The sequence below is a fragment of the Drosophila gunungcola genome, chromosome 3R (assembly GCF_025200985.1).
Source record: "Drosophila gunungcola strain Sukarami chromosome 3R, Dgunungcola_SK_2, whole genome shotgun sequence".
Taxonomy (NCBI): Eukaryota; Metazoa; Arthropoda; class Insecta; order Diptera; family Drosophilidae; genus Drosophila; species Drosophila gunungcola.
The window spans coordinates 28,564,048-28,578,678 of NC_069139.1; the positions used below are offsets into that span (position 1 = coordinate 28,564,048).

Genomic DNA, 14,631 nt, shown 5'->3' on the forward strand with positions numbered 1-14,631 from the left:
TGTTTTGCCAGGGAAAGAGGCCATTCAGTGCCCGCCAACTCCATCAATCCCCAATAAAAACTCCAGCTCCATCGTTCCCCCATGAAATTTAATTATTGATATTTATAGCAGAGGGTACTATAGTTTCAGTCAGAAGTTTGCGTCTCTACGCAATAAGGGTTCTTCTTTGCCTTAAAGTTAAGAAGTCCACTTTTAATTACAGGTACAATAAAAGTAGGAATGGGCCTTATTAGACGACTATGTGTATGGCTGCCAAAGTTAGAAAAAAATTAATTTTTTATAAAACTTTATAAAATGTTGAGAACCAATTATATGGATGCCATAGAATTGTTCTAAAATGAATAGAAATGTGCACAGCAAGAAGGGTATATAAAATTCGACTTTCTTACAAATTTAGTCATGTGGTAGAGGAAAAACCGTAAATTTTATTTTTTTAATTAGGATTGCATTTTTTAAACGTTACATAACAGTACAAGAAAGATCAAAAACCAAAGTTGCCTTGGTAAAAGAGCTAAGTTAGTATAAATATTTCATATTTTATGTGGGTACTTCTTTTTTTTAGTGTTTAATCACAAAATATTTTAAATTTATTATAAATTGCGTAAGCTATAATTTCGTTTGTAGAAGATAATCAATCGTTTTGCAAAATAGGGTGCGACGAATAGTTCTGCAGCCCTCATTAATCCCTTACTGCTCATTTAGCAGTCTTGTCCAGCCAAAAAGGACATCGAGTGCCCTAAGCATCAATCTAAGCAAAAGGCACACCACTGAACTTCAACCCTCCCATTATTTTTGTTGGCCCTTTAAAACGTATAGCACCAAATTGGAAGCCTTAACGAAGGGGAAAGTCGTCAGATAGACGGCCGGATGTAGAAGTAGGCTCATCCATCAGTGAGATGGATGGATCCGGTACCGGTACCTGGCGAAACATGTGCGCAATCAATTTACGCTCAAGTTGCGGCGCCTCTTGGCCGCCCTGAAAAGTAGGCTACGTAAATAGGGCCTTGCCAATCATAACCACGTTAGCAAAGTGTAGCTAGACAGCTTGGCTAATTGGCGTCCATTCATGATGCTCTGCCTCGGCACCGATTTGCTTCCATCCTGGGCTCCTTCGCAGGACTCGCGCCTGCTCCGAGTCACCCAAAGAGAGAGCAAGAGAGCGGGAGAGAGGGAGAGAGTGACGGGACAGAGAGAGAGAGAGTGTGACGGGACAGAGCTGTAAACAAAACAGTTTCAGTCGCTATCTCGCAGTGCCAGGATACGGTGGTTCGACGGCAAAACAGGGCGCATCTACGGCAAACAGCGAAGCCCCGAAAACGTAAATAGTTGCCGACGGCAATGGTCTCGGCCCAGCTCCATTGCATTTGTGGGTGCCAGTGCCAGTGCCAGTGCCTGTGGCAGTGTGAGTGTGAGTGTGAGTGTGAGTGTGAGTGTGAGTGTGATTGTGAGTGTTATTGTGACAATCGCGTGACTTTTCGCCATCGCGGCCGCGTACCTACATAATACATCCATCCAGGGATCAAAGGAGCAACAACGGCAACAATTTGCTTTTCCCGCTCCACCAACTCAGGTACTGCATGGCCATCGTGTATAATGTATGCGACGTGTATGTATATGAATGTGCTTGGGGGAGGTTGGGGGGAGTTGTGGCAGAAGTGGCAGAAATGTCTTGGCATGATGTGAGCGCCAGCTCGAGTCCAATTTAAATACGCCACCGAACATGCATGCACGGCAGAAACAACATCTTGACTGTGACTGTGAGCCAGGCCAATCGATAAATTCAAAGGAAACGAAGTGGTATCCTCTTACGACCAACAACCCCAAGTATCCTTGAGAGCAATAGGCCAACTACCCCATCACCTTAGCAGGTATTTTTTGGGGTCAGTCAAGCAGGGGCTAAGCAAATTGTTTTCGGTCTGTTCGGTCTACTAATAGTTATTCTGCCCCAACGAGCAAAAGGACGGAACAGACAGCGATGTCAATGAACCCTATTTCACTTTGGTCGCATTGGATTCAGTTGTCAACTTGATTGCCGAGCAGCTTTGGGTTGGCCTCTGGTGGCCTCTTCTCGCGCCAGTTACACGCCACTTCAGCAATGACTTATCTATGCTAATGCGACACCAACTCACATTTTGATTTGGATTATGGAAAGCAGCTGGGCATATTGAGACCTTACAAGGGTTTCCCACAGGCTTGGATATACATAAATTAAATGAGCCCGCGCCAACTCATCTGTACCTCCATAAACACGAATCGCGGCTCCATCGAGTCGCTTCAAATTATAGATTTTTCCTCTGCGCCAAAGAGTAATATGATGTCATCTGTACGTTTCCCAGTGAGGCAGGGGAGAATCAAGTCCTCAGACACCCAATCTGGCAATTAATTCAATTTAAGAACAAATCCAATTTTGTTTTTATTCGATGTCAGCAATGCATGAACAATTTTAAAACATACAACTTTGCAGCCAACTTTATGCTTGACCGAAGCCTCAAAAATATTTAATATTTAACATCTGGTTGCTGTTAACAATTTCTGAACCTACCATGGAAAGGCCCGTTTTTTAATATTCTATATGTCGCCTTCATGTCAAAGTACTTTGTCTGGTTCAATGGGAACCACTTCGAATCATGAATTTTGAATCAAACCGTAGTCATCATAAATGCAAAGTCTTTCAAACCCTTTTGTCAGCCTGAGCCTTAGACTCTAAGGGATGATTCTCTGTTTGCTTTTGATAATTCTTCCCCAAACAAATTTCTTTCACTTTCGCTTACACGTATAAGGATTTAAGATTACCGCGTTGTCGTTAGTATCTTGTTAACTTTTTTTCCCTTTTTTAAATTTTGCCCAAATATAATGTAACAATAATATTATAATTGTCCAAAGACCGAAATAGGTTGGAAACCAGGTAAATATCGTAAGTTACACTAAACAAATTTGACCATAGTGCAATTCACAAAATGACACTTTTTTGTGGTGTAAGTGCTGCAAAGTTATGGTGTTAATGTTTCATACAAATGAATAATACAAACACCATTTTTTTATGGGAATTTGCATACGAATGATAGCCCATAAAATTTTAAACCCATAAAAAGACGAGAAAAACATCAAAACGCCACCGCACTTATTATCTTAATAATATTTGTTCTTTGAACTCTGAAACCGTAAACGGAAAATGCTATAAAATGCTGACGTTTACGAGGCAAAGGATCATTACTAAGCTTATGGCTAGCGGTTGTTTCTGCTCTGAACCTTCCGTTGACCAGGCTTACGTTTAAGATTAGTGTCCTGTAAAGTGTCCACTTTAACAGTCAGACCCCCAAATGAATTACCATTATGATTTAAATATTTTAAAAATAAAAGAGTCGCAGTTAAACTGAAGACCTACTTTCCCAAAGGACATTAGGCAGACCCAATGCTCATAGTTGTCTGGCAATCACCGTTGTCACTTTTGACTCATAATTGAATCCAAAAGTGTTCCATTAAAATGCTTTTAAGTAGCTTGTCTCGCATCCTTTTCTTAGGTTTTTAGTTCGTTTTCTATGAATTTACTAGTTCGAGACTCAGAGTGGGTGAGTGAGCCCGTTAAAAGAGTAAGTTTGTTTACTTTAAAATTAATTAACTATTTGGTATATTTTAAAAACACACATTTTGCTGAAATTATAAAAAACTATTTGTTTTAAGAGTTTAGAAATAAAATGTGTTTATACAAAAAAGAACAATTATCCTTTGGATATATTATATACATTTATTAAAGCATTTATTACTTGTGAGTGCACCACGCAAACTCACAAAGTTAAACCTAAGGCTAAGATTTGGTTAGCAAATATTTAGTAAAGTTCTCACAATTTATTACAAAGTGATAGTAACCATTTTTAACAAATTGTACTTAAAATAGTTTTAAAACGTTCACAAAAATACTGTTTTGTGTTTGCTAATAAAAAATAACCGAATAAGTTTCAAAAGAACTTCAAAGCTAAGGCCGTTGGAATTTATCAGCGGCGCGACAATAAATGTTTAGTCTGGGATTTAACATTAACAATGGAAATTTCTAAGAGCCTTCTGGGCTTAGAAAATGTTTACAATAACTGGGTTTCAAGTTTTGTTTCCTGTTGATAGGGGTGACTCAAAAGTAAGATCTAATGTGTGGAAAGGGTGTGTAGGGTCGTAAAAGCGGTTACAATTGGTTATTTAAATAAGCTTTTTGTATGTTGTTCTGGTTGTAGCTCAGTCAGAGTTTTCGTTACAGATGGAAATTAATGTTAATATGCTCTTATGACGAGTACTCTAAAGTTTGTGAGCTTAACGAAAAACGGAAGCCAAAAATATTGGTTGCTATATAAAAGTTTTTAAGAAATAACATGTTTAAAATGTTTTAACAGCATATCAAAATGTTACTATGTCCGTTACTCGTTGAGGGAAAGGATGTATTGTAATCGTTAAAGGGTATGTAATATCTAGAAGGAAAAGTTTCCGACCCTATAAAGTATAAAGTACAGACGGACATGGCTAGATCTTCTCGGGTATTGATCCTGATCAAGAATAAATATACTTTATAAGGTCGGAAACGCTTCTTTATACCTGTTACAACTTTCAACCATTACAATATACACTTTTTTCTACACGAGTACCCGGTATAAAAGGACAAGCTTCATGGATTCATCGAGTTATTAATCAAAAGTAGTTATTTTACACTTATAAATGTATAAATATAAATATATATATATAATATAAATAGGGATCACATACTTAATAACCAAATAAACTGATATTGGGAGTATTTTTTTTATATGCTGGTTTAGCTACATCTATTTAAAATGTTTATCGTAAATAAAATGATAAATGTTATAATCACAATTTCACTTTCCTTAACATACATAATACGTATTCCAAAACCCTTTTTTTTTTGAGCGTTCTTAGAAAGAAAATACATTGTCCCTTTTTTTCGTTCGATTATATGCCAAACTTTTTGCAAATTTTTCAATATACATCAGACGGGACGGTTGAATTTTTTCTATATAACATTGGGATGCTACTTTAATTTAATTTTTACCTATCTGCATAAAAAGTAATAACAAAAAAAAACAAATTAAAATCTTATTAACTTAAGATGGAAAACGCGAGCAACTTTTGAATAGAAGTTAAGTTTTTTCGAAGGCAACAGCAATATGAAATATTAAATACTTTATGGGGTCGGAAACGCTTCCTTCCTGTACCTGTTTCATACTTTTCATCGAAGACTATATAACTATTTCACATGGTTACCAAAAAATTAAACATGTGGTATTTAGGAAAAAAGGATGATTGCACAAAGAAATATCGTCATAACGCTTCATTAATCATTGCACTGCACGCTCAAGCTTGACGACATTAAATAAATATGGTCAAATATCCAATATCAAGCAAAGGGGCGCCATTGTCAAAATAAGTGATAGCTAAATCAATCAAAGCGTCACCATAATCCTGCTTGGGCGAAAAAAAAATTATGAGCATTCTACCCAAACTCAATTACATGCCTTCTTAATACTAACAAGGTTGCCCGCAGTTTCTACTGCGCTGTATTAAAGCTTTGGTGAAATACAAAATGACTTCAAAATCGCAAATTGCTTAAAAATACTCGCAAATGTAATGTATTAAAATATATCCAACCATACTTGCAAATGTAATGTATTAAAACATCTCCAATTTAAGGCCCCCATCCAAAAAGAGGACTTTATCTATGCATCCTTCTATCTACCTGTGTTGCCTTGGAGATACTTGTGTTTTACATCACATCGTTATTTTATATTAAATATGTTTTTCATTTGCTCTGTGTAAAAGCCACAAAAATAGAACTTTCCTAATCCTATTATACGCTAAGCACTCACAAAAACAATCAATTTTGTCTTAGAGTTTTGCCGAAGGGCAAGTCGCCTTTTTTTGAAGGAAATCTATATCTTTTAAATACTCTCTCCATCACATAGATGATTTGATTTTTAAAAATAGACAAGCATAAGCAAAAACGGAAATAATCTTTCAGTGTAAGGCCATACAAAGTAAAAAAATAATATTTCTAGAAAAACTAAAAAAATATTTTTCTGAAAAAACAAACCCACCTAAACAAACAAGAATGTCTTTAGAAATTTTGTTTATGGTTTAGTGGTCCTTCTTGAAACACTACAGAACTAAAGAGGATAGGAATTGTTGTGTAATCTTTCCATTTCTTATGATTTTATTTTTTTTTTAAACCAGGGCGAATTTGCTTTTGGTAATAGAAGATTCTACTAAGAAGAAATCTTGTACTAACTGGTAAAGTTTTGCGAACACTTAGCTTTCGTGCAGAAGGTTATTCTCACATTGAGAATTTGCCAAAAACGAAACATAACGAAAGCAGTAGAAACGAAGCTTAATCCTCCACAGAGCGATCCCAGTGGTCTAGTAGTCTGACGGCGCTGTCAACGTTGCCCAGCGAGATCATCAGGGCGCGTTTGTTGCGGCGCCGGTTCCGGTAGCCCATCTGGACCAGCTGCTCCAACTGGGCTTGGTAGCACTCCTCCCAGCGACCCTCCCTCCGGGCACGAGGATCGGTGCGCTTGATCAGTGTTGGGTGTGGAGAGGGTGACCGCTTTGGGGGCGCTTCCCGACTGGCACCTTCATTCTGAGCCACCGGCATGGGTTCGTTGAGGATGCGGTTGAACAAATCGTTCATTCTCTTCTGGTCGGCAGCCGTATTGAAGTCCGGGTCGGAGAGCTCACACCTGCGTAACCAGGGGTTTGGGAGCGGGTCCTTGTTCTCGCGACCCCGCTGAGGATTCTTCGAGTACTTTGTAGTGGAGGGCGATGCCTGCTGGAAGGACATGGCCACGTTGTCCTCGTAGGCCTGCTGCTTGTAGTAGTTCAGGCGGCCCAGCACCTTGTACCCGCCGGGAACGAACTCCAGGCGCGAAATGTACAGGTCGCGGCGGCGTTCCAACTCCAGCTGGGCCGGACTGAAGGCGTTCGAGAGCATCTCGCGCAGGTTCTGGTCGCTTTCCAGGTAATGGCGCAGCGTCGCGTTCTCCTCGACGAGCATCCGGATCCGCGGATCAGATTGCAGCAGGAGCCTCAGCGCACCGGGGTCCTCGAGCAGGATGGCCAAGCACCTGGACCTCATTGGGTCGTTGGTGGACGGGCTCGGCTTCGGAAACGAGCAGTGGCCCACTTCTGCACGGCAGACCACGTGCACCGTGACCCCGGAGACGATGCCCTTGCTGTCGATGGTGCCCTCATCGCCCAGCACCTGGCCGGCAAAGACCAGGACGATCCGGGCTATCGCCTGCTCGAAGCGCACGGCCACCAGGGCGCGCAGGTTCCGGATCAGTTCCCTCTGGCGCAGCGAGACGGTGGCCTCACGACCACATCCCTTGGCGCGGATGTCTATGGACTCTTCGCAGTCCATGCCTTGGCGTCGTTCAATCTGGAAAAGGGCCAGAACCGGGTGTGTTTTCTATAATATGGAGCGGAGAGTTTTAAAATAAAAGTGATCGGTTGGATCTATGTATGTATGTATATGTCGTTAGCTTGTCCGGCTCTAGTCCCAAATGACATTATGTCAAATTTTTTTCGGGTTTTGTTAAAGCAGAAAGTGTAAATGGTTTAAGAAAGCGATTCCGTTAACATAAATATCATCATCATTATCAACAGTTGAACCCTCGGGTTTAATGGGTTAGAAAGTTCTGGGCTGTGTATTTTAATTGAAGAATTGTCACGAAACACTTTTTAAGCTTTATATCTAAAGCCTACATACCTTTTAAACAATTTGATCCATTTTGGAAAATTATTTTAAGAATAAACTTAATTTTACTTATCACTGAGGTCGGCCATCCACGTAGTGACGATGAGCACCAGTTATATAGCCGAAATATTCGAAATCAGCTATGAATAGTCCGAACTCAATAATGATATATACTACATACTAAGAGTTTTCGAAAGTCATTTCGTTACGGAGAAATGGGGGTGAAAGTGCCAAAGTCTTTTATCTCAATCCGTTACTTCGTTCAAAAGATATTCAATAAGACTTAGAACTCGTTACTGGTAGGTTTATTTAAATCGTTGATAGGTGTGTAACAGGTAGAAGGAAGCGTTTCCGACCAGTATCAATAGCCGAGTCGATCTAGCCATGTCCGTCTGTCTGTGCGTCTGTATGAACGTCGAGATCTCGGAAAATTTAAAAGCTAGAGATTTAGCAAGCATATTCTAGTAGTTTCTACGAAGCCACGCCCACCCTAACGCCCACAAATGGTAAAAGTAAGTACTGGCACTTTGAGACATTCTAGAGAGCAGGGGTTGGTTTCCGTGTGTGTGTTTCAGTCACGTCTATCGGTAGAAAATTTTCGAAATCGCGCTCTGCCGCGCCTCTGCCGCTGCTCAGCCACTGATCGGCCGTTGCTCTGCTGGTGGTAGCAGATGATCGAGAGAGAAAGAGAGAACGAATAAACTGTGAGCGGGGGGTGGGGGTGCCGCACGCACTTAGCTTCCAGTACTGGCAGGATATTCAGCTCGACAGATGGCTCACCTAAACTTCGACTGTTTTGTAGGGGAATACTTAGTCTGAAATTCGTGAAACTCGACTATAGCGTTCTCTCTTACTTTTCATTTAGTTTCGTAGCCGTCACAAATCTGCACAATAAAATCAGCCTTGTTACTTAACAATTTCAAAGAAGAGTGCCGATTACGAAACTAATTTAATGAAAACAAAGTAAAGTTTGGGAAAACAAACAATAATAGTCACAAAATCTGAAATAATATGTTTTTGACGTTGAAGGTGCGTTCGTCACTTTAATTTTACGCCGTCAAGAGGTGTTTTGAACATGGCTAGCCATGACGTTATAAATAATTAATATGCATAAAAGGTTGGAAAATGGTTTCTTTTTTTTTTGGGGGGGGGGGGGGGGGGATATCGCTTTTCTTTTTTCCCCTTACCAGGACAATAATAAATCATTTTTCTATTTACATTGCAACCCAAAAAGAACACACATTTTAATGCCACTTCTCAATGCCTTTTCTAATCGTTCAAAGGCAACTTTTTAGGGGCAAATAACTATTGTTCATATAGGTATACATAACTGTTAGATTTGACCATAAATTTATAGTATTTTTCTTAAAAAATTATTTGTTAAAATATTTTTTTAGCACTCAGTTTTTTTACAGATATCAAAACCACTTACCTTTAAGCAGTAAAAGAGGAAGCTAAATTTATTATTCTTGGTTTTACGTGCAACGCAATGTGTAGTTACTTAAACCCTATATGTAGTTAAACTTTTGCTTACCTTTCTCTCATCTAGTCAATTACCGGCACTTCGCCACACGATACAACGAAATACGCGAGCAAACATCAAAGGCGCCCGAAGCTTTCAACGTTGAAAACCAATTGAGTTACATTTGGACCCAAGGGAGTTTAAGCAGGAGGCTGGATCCGCAAAACGGCTTCAGTCAACCCATTTATGTAGCACCATGGGCGCCAACACATCGAGCAGATCCGACGCAAGTCTGCTCGCCGATGACGACGGTAAGACAAGAGTTAGAGAACATTGAGTTGTGTGTGGAGTTTGCCTTTGATTGCCCAAAAAGGAGGCCACCCAAATCATAGACAATTCTAAGCAATACACCCAAAAAAACTGGTGCCGATAGTTGAGCACTTAGAACTGGGTGTGTAACATAAGTAATACAAATTATAAGATTTCAATTTAATTAAATGTTTTGAAGTTGCTATATAAAATGCCAAACAAAATGGTCTGATTTCTAATGGGTAGGGCATTACAGTTCAAATCAGAGATACATAATTTTTTTTTTTTCAAAATTCATAAATTGGTTCCATTGCTTAAAATAATAGTCTCAGCTTGACTTTATGACTAACTAAACACCTACCTCACATAATCAACTACCAGATTTGTTTCCTTGGTTATGGTTGAAAATATTTTTAGGCCCTTGTAAAAATGTATTTTGTGTTTGCACTGAAAGGTAAAATCATGTTAAACATTTTCTATCAGAAAAAAATAATTACATTTTATTTGTTTGTCGGTGATAATCGAACTCGGGTCTTTCGCGCCAAGCTAGACGACGGCAAAACGTCTGCACGTCACAGAAATGCAGGTATTTTGTTTATAGAATTCATTAAGTCTATGGTTCAGACATTCAGTTATGAATTCATATATTTCTTAGTCTGTTATAAAATATCTTATGGCAGAAAAACATTTCATTTGGCAAAATTAGTTCTACCCAAAAAATGATAGGCCACGAGGTTGAAACTTTAGTTGCGACCAAGCCAGCAATATCAAAAACATTTCAAATATTTTTTTAGGACAATTTGTTAGAAAACGTTTATATCTAAAAAAAAAAAAATTATTTTTATAAGGGTAGTTATATTTTAGGGTGAGGGTGAGTGTAAAAGTTGGTTACAAAAGCAACACAGTAGTCGTGCCCTGGGCGGTTCTACTGGTAAAATTTCCATAGCACACACACCCGAGGCGAACCTACGGCAATGGATTTCGGATTGATGGACGACCTGTGCCTGTCGAGGATACTGGAGTTTCTGGAGCTGCCCGACCAGCTTTCCATGCTGCAGAGCTACGGACGCTGTCGTCTCCTCCTGGGGGGCATATGGCGTCACCGGCTGAGCAGGATTTCGCTGAATCTGCTCGAGGTGCCACTGCACGGAGACGACTTCCGGTTCCTCCTGGCGAGCACCTTCCAGCGGCTGCACGAGCTGAGGATCAGCTACCTGGGCCGGGATCACTTCGAGGCGCTGGTCGGGCACAGGTTTCCCAATCTGCGGCTGCTGCAAGTGGATGTTCTGCCTCCGTTTTTCCTGTGTCCCCTGCAGAGTCTTCAGCTGATGAAGGTTTTACCAAAGTCCTCTGACCAAGACGGAGTGCCCACAATGGGGTACATGCTGCACTGTCAGATACTTGATGCCTAGTTGGAAGCTATCGGGTGTGTGGCTAACGGCTTAAAATAAAAAAATTCATACTTGTTTTTATTATTTGGGGCTGAAACGTCAATTTGCATTGCCACTTATGTCGATTCTACTCCCTTTACAGTCAATTTTGATCACTTCCAAATACTTCGCGCCATTGGAAAGGGCAGTTTCGGAAAGGTAGGAACGGCACTCATAAGTTCCCAAGAGAAAACTCTCGACTTCAGAAGGTACTTTTTGCAGGTTTGCATCGTTCAAAAGCGGGATAGTGGCATCCTGTACGCCATGAAATATGTGAGTCGCTCCGCCTGCGAGTTGCGCGGAGCACTGGGCGGCGTCATCAAGGAGGTGGAGCTGCTATCCTCACTGGAGCATCCGTTTCTAGTCAATTTATGGTTCTCGTTTCAGGGTAAGTGTCCACAAACACACTTATCGTACGTGTGTGAACCACCGTATATGGGTGTTTCCACAGTACGAAAGGAAGTTAAGATTGCTTAATAAAGTAACCATCCGATAATTTCTGTTTTATTACACTGACAAAAAAAATAAATACGAAATCATAATATTAAATACAGTGCATATAAAAAAACATGATTTAATATTAAACATTTTAATTAATGTAGAAAATTTTTGATTTAAAATAGTTTCTATATTATTTGATTTAAATATGGTTTAAATTTAAATGAAGTTTTAAAATATTTGAATCAAATCCGAAAATAGTCAAATAGTGTTTATATTTAAAAAACCTAAAAATCGCAATGGATGAAAATGTAAAATAAAATATTTAAATTATTACGCTTTTTTATTTATCATCTATATAAGTAAGTAAGTCAAGATCAAACAAACGTTTTTTTAATATTAAGCACAACTTCTGTCGACAACTTGAATCGGCTAAATAAAATTGCTTTAGAAAATGATTTATAGACGCTCTTAAGCAGTATGCTAATGTTGCAATAGCGACTGCTAGTGTAAATTTCCATATGTGCAAAAACATAAATACCCGTGTAAGCATATTAAAATATTGTTGGTGGTTCTACCTTCGCCAGCTTAGCGGCTTCTGTCGCTTTTCCAACGCTCGCTCTCTTGCTTGACTTTCCTATCGCCTGATGCTGTTGCTGATTGCCAATCAAAATGCAAATTAACTCAGAGCTTTTCTTTTGAAGCTTTGCCCGCAGAGCACTCATTTACCTCCATCTCTGCTGCCTTCCACAGATGAGGAGGACTTGTTCATGGTCTGCGACCTGTTGACTGGCGGCGACTTAAGATATCATTTACAGAACAGGGTAGGTTCGTCCCTGACAACTGCCAGCTCCTAATATACCTACCTACCTGGCGACTCCTCATTTCAGGTGGAATTCTCCGAGCAGAGTGTGGCCTTATTAGTGTGCGAGCTCGGCAGTGCACTGGAGTACTTGCAGACGCACCGAGTGGTCCACAGGGACATCAAGCCCGACAATATTCTACTGGACGATGCAGGTAAGTTTTCACAGCGTGTCACTTGTAAGTGCTGTAGTTATCTCACCAGATGGCTGAACTGGACCCTGGCGTTAAATTGTTTGATTGTTATTACCTACAATATGTCTTTGCTAAATGGAAAATGACATTAAAATGAATTTTAAAGTTTAATGTTTATTACAAAATATAAGATTTTTTTCTTTTTTCATTTTTCAAAGAATTAGTTGACATACTGTATGTAGATACATGAGGCAACACGAGAAATAATTTGAAAATGCTTGTTGAGGTGCGGTCGTAACGACTTTTTTACCTCGTCAAAATGTATTGTCAAATTTTTTTTAAAACATCTAAATTTAAGAGTAACAAGCGAATGTTTAAAATCATTGAAGCTATGGTGATTTTTAACTCTATTACCGTTTTCCGATGTTAATGAAATTAAAATTTAATTCTATGTTATTAAACCATTACTATGTCCAAAAGAATTAAAAAAAATTTAATATTCCTATTGTTTCTTTTGTAATGCTAAGTCATTCAAAACCGTACTTTTAAAATAATAAACCATTACTTCGTTCGGTTTGGTAATACGAGAGATCTTTTGGAAAAATTTCATTCAGATAGCTTTAAAACTGAGATAATAGTTTGGGCATGGCTAGATCGACTCTCCTTGTACTACTGATCCAAAATTTATATACTTTATTGGAATGTCTCATTCCCTGCTTTGCAAACTTCTGACTGAAATTATAATACCCTCTGCAAAGGTATAAATGGCACATTGTTATAATACATATTTACAGCTCAAAATTTACGTTGTTGCAAATAGTTGTTGTACCTTGATGTAATTTTAAATTACTTTTTTTAACTGCGTATTATAAGAAGTAATTTTAGATTTCTTTTTTTAAATGCTTGTTATAACTATAAAATTCCTTAAAATCCCTAACATGAAGTACACCTCTTTCAGGACACGCTCATTTGACTGATTTTAATATTGCAACGAGGTTGCAAAAGGACGCCTTGGCCTGCAGCATGTCAGGAACGAAGCCGTATATGGCACCCGAGGTGTTTCTGTGCGCCCTAGACGAAGTGGGTGAGTGGGTGTGGGTAATCGAGTGGGTGTCTGGCCGACAGAAATCAAAATAGGAGTCCTGTCGGAGTCCGGATGTGCCTAATTGAGTGGATCCTGATTGCTTCAAGTTAATTGCAGCCGGCTATAGCTATCCGGTGGACTGGTGGTCGCTTGGCGTCGTGGCCTATGAGATGCGGGGAAACATTCGACCCTTTGTGGTGCACTCGAACACGCCGCTGGCGGAGATCAAGAACGTTTTGAACACCCCCGTGCACTATCCGCGCTACTGGAGCAGCAACTTCGTCGATCTGCTGCAGAAGGTGGGTTGGATGGGAGCTCCTTTGGGGGACTGAGGACTAAGGAGCACTTATGCTTTATGCTTGCAGCTACTCTCCACGTACCCTGGGGCCAGGATCAGCACAAAGCAGGAGCTGCATCAGACCCCGATGCTACGCAACATCGACTTCCAAAAGGTGCTCGAGAAGAAGATAAAGCCCATCTACAAGCCCCCCGAAGACCACCTCAACTGTGATCCCTGCCTGGAGCTGGAGGAGATGATTGTGGAAACACGGCCCCTGCACAAAAAGAAGAAGCGTCTGGCCAAACAGCGGTCGGCGCAGCGCGACAGCGATCCCGAGACCGCTCTGGTCAAGGAGTTCATCGTGTACAACCGCTACAAGGAGCTGAAGCGCAAGGCCATGGAGCAGAAGGAGAACGACTGGCAGCGCGAGCTGGAACTGGCCATGGCCAACTCCATTGTTAATAGTCTGGCGCCCATCCAGGAGAAACCCGCCGCTTCCATCGTGCACGCCGCTGACTGCGCGACCGCATCCTCCGCCGTCGCCCAATCAAAGAGTGACAGCATCGAATTCATAGATCGCACTCCCTCACCGCAGTTCAAGGACATGGCAACGAACCCCATTGAAAAATAACGCCCTTACTACAAAACAAGACACCTTTGCAAAGCAGCAGGTTTCAGAGTGCACAGATCCCAGGCCCACTTGCCCAACGATGACTTGAAAACCATCCAAACAGAGAATCAGATAACCAGAGAACCAGAAACTATTTTTCGAACTCCGCTGAATTTCACATTTTGTATATGTATATAAACAAAATATAAGATTTTATATCTTTAGGGTATTTCAACAGAGTAAATAGTTTAAGCTCCTTTGTACATATTGAT

General features: G+C 40.2%; 2 protein-coding genes across 2 annotated transcripts; one reads left to right on the forward strand and one right to left on the reverse strand.

Moving 5' to 3' along the window:
* Positions 1-6,182: 6,182 nt before the first annotated feature.
* Positions 6,183-7,551, reverse strand: LOC128251751 (uncharacterized). The gene has a single exon (XM_052978898.1). It carries the CDS (start codon positions 7,412-7,414, stop codon positions 6,383-6,385), a length of 1,032 nt encoding a protein of 343 aa, XP_052834858.1. The 5' UTR covers positions 7,415-7,551; the 3' UTR covers positions 6,183-6,382.
* A 2,834-nt stretch (positions 7,552-10,385) lies between these two features.
* On the forward strand, positions 10,386-14,620 carry LOC128251759 (serine/threonine-protein kinase 32A). Its single transcript, XM_052978909.1, is given in 8 exon segments — positions 10,386-10,949; positions 11,055-11,110; positions 11,174-11,339; positions 12,143-12,213; positions 12,280-12,406; positions 13,344-13,469; positions 13,587-13,768; positions 13,835-14,620. Coding segments are annotated over 8 exon segments (1,728 nt in total). The 5' UTR covers positions 10,386-10,495; the 3' UTR covers positions 14,381-14,620.
* Positions 14,621-14,631: the final 11 nt, after the last annotated feature.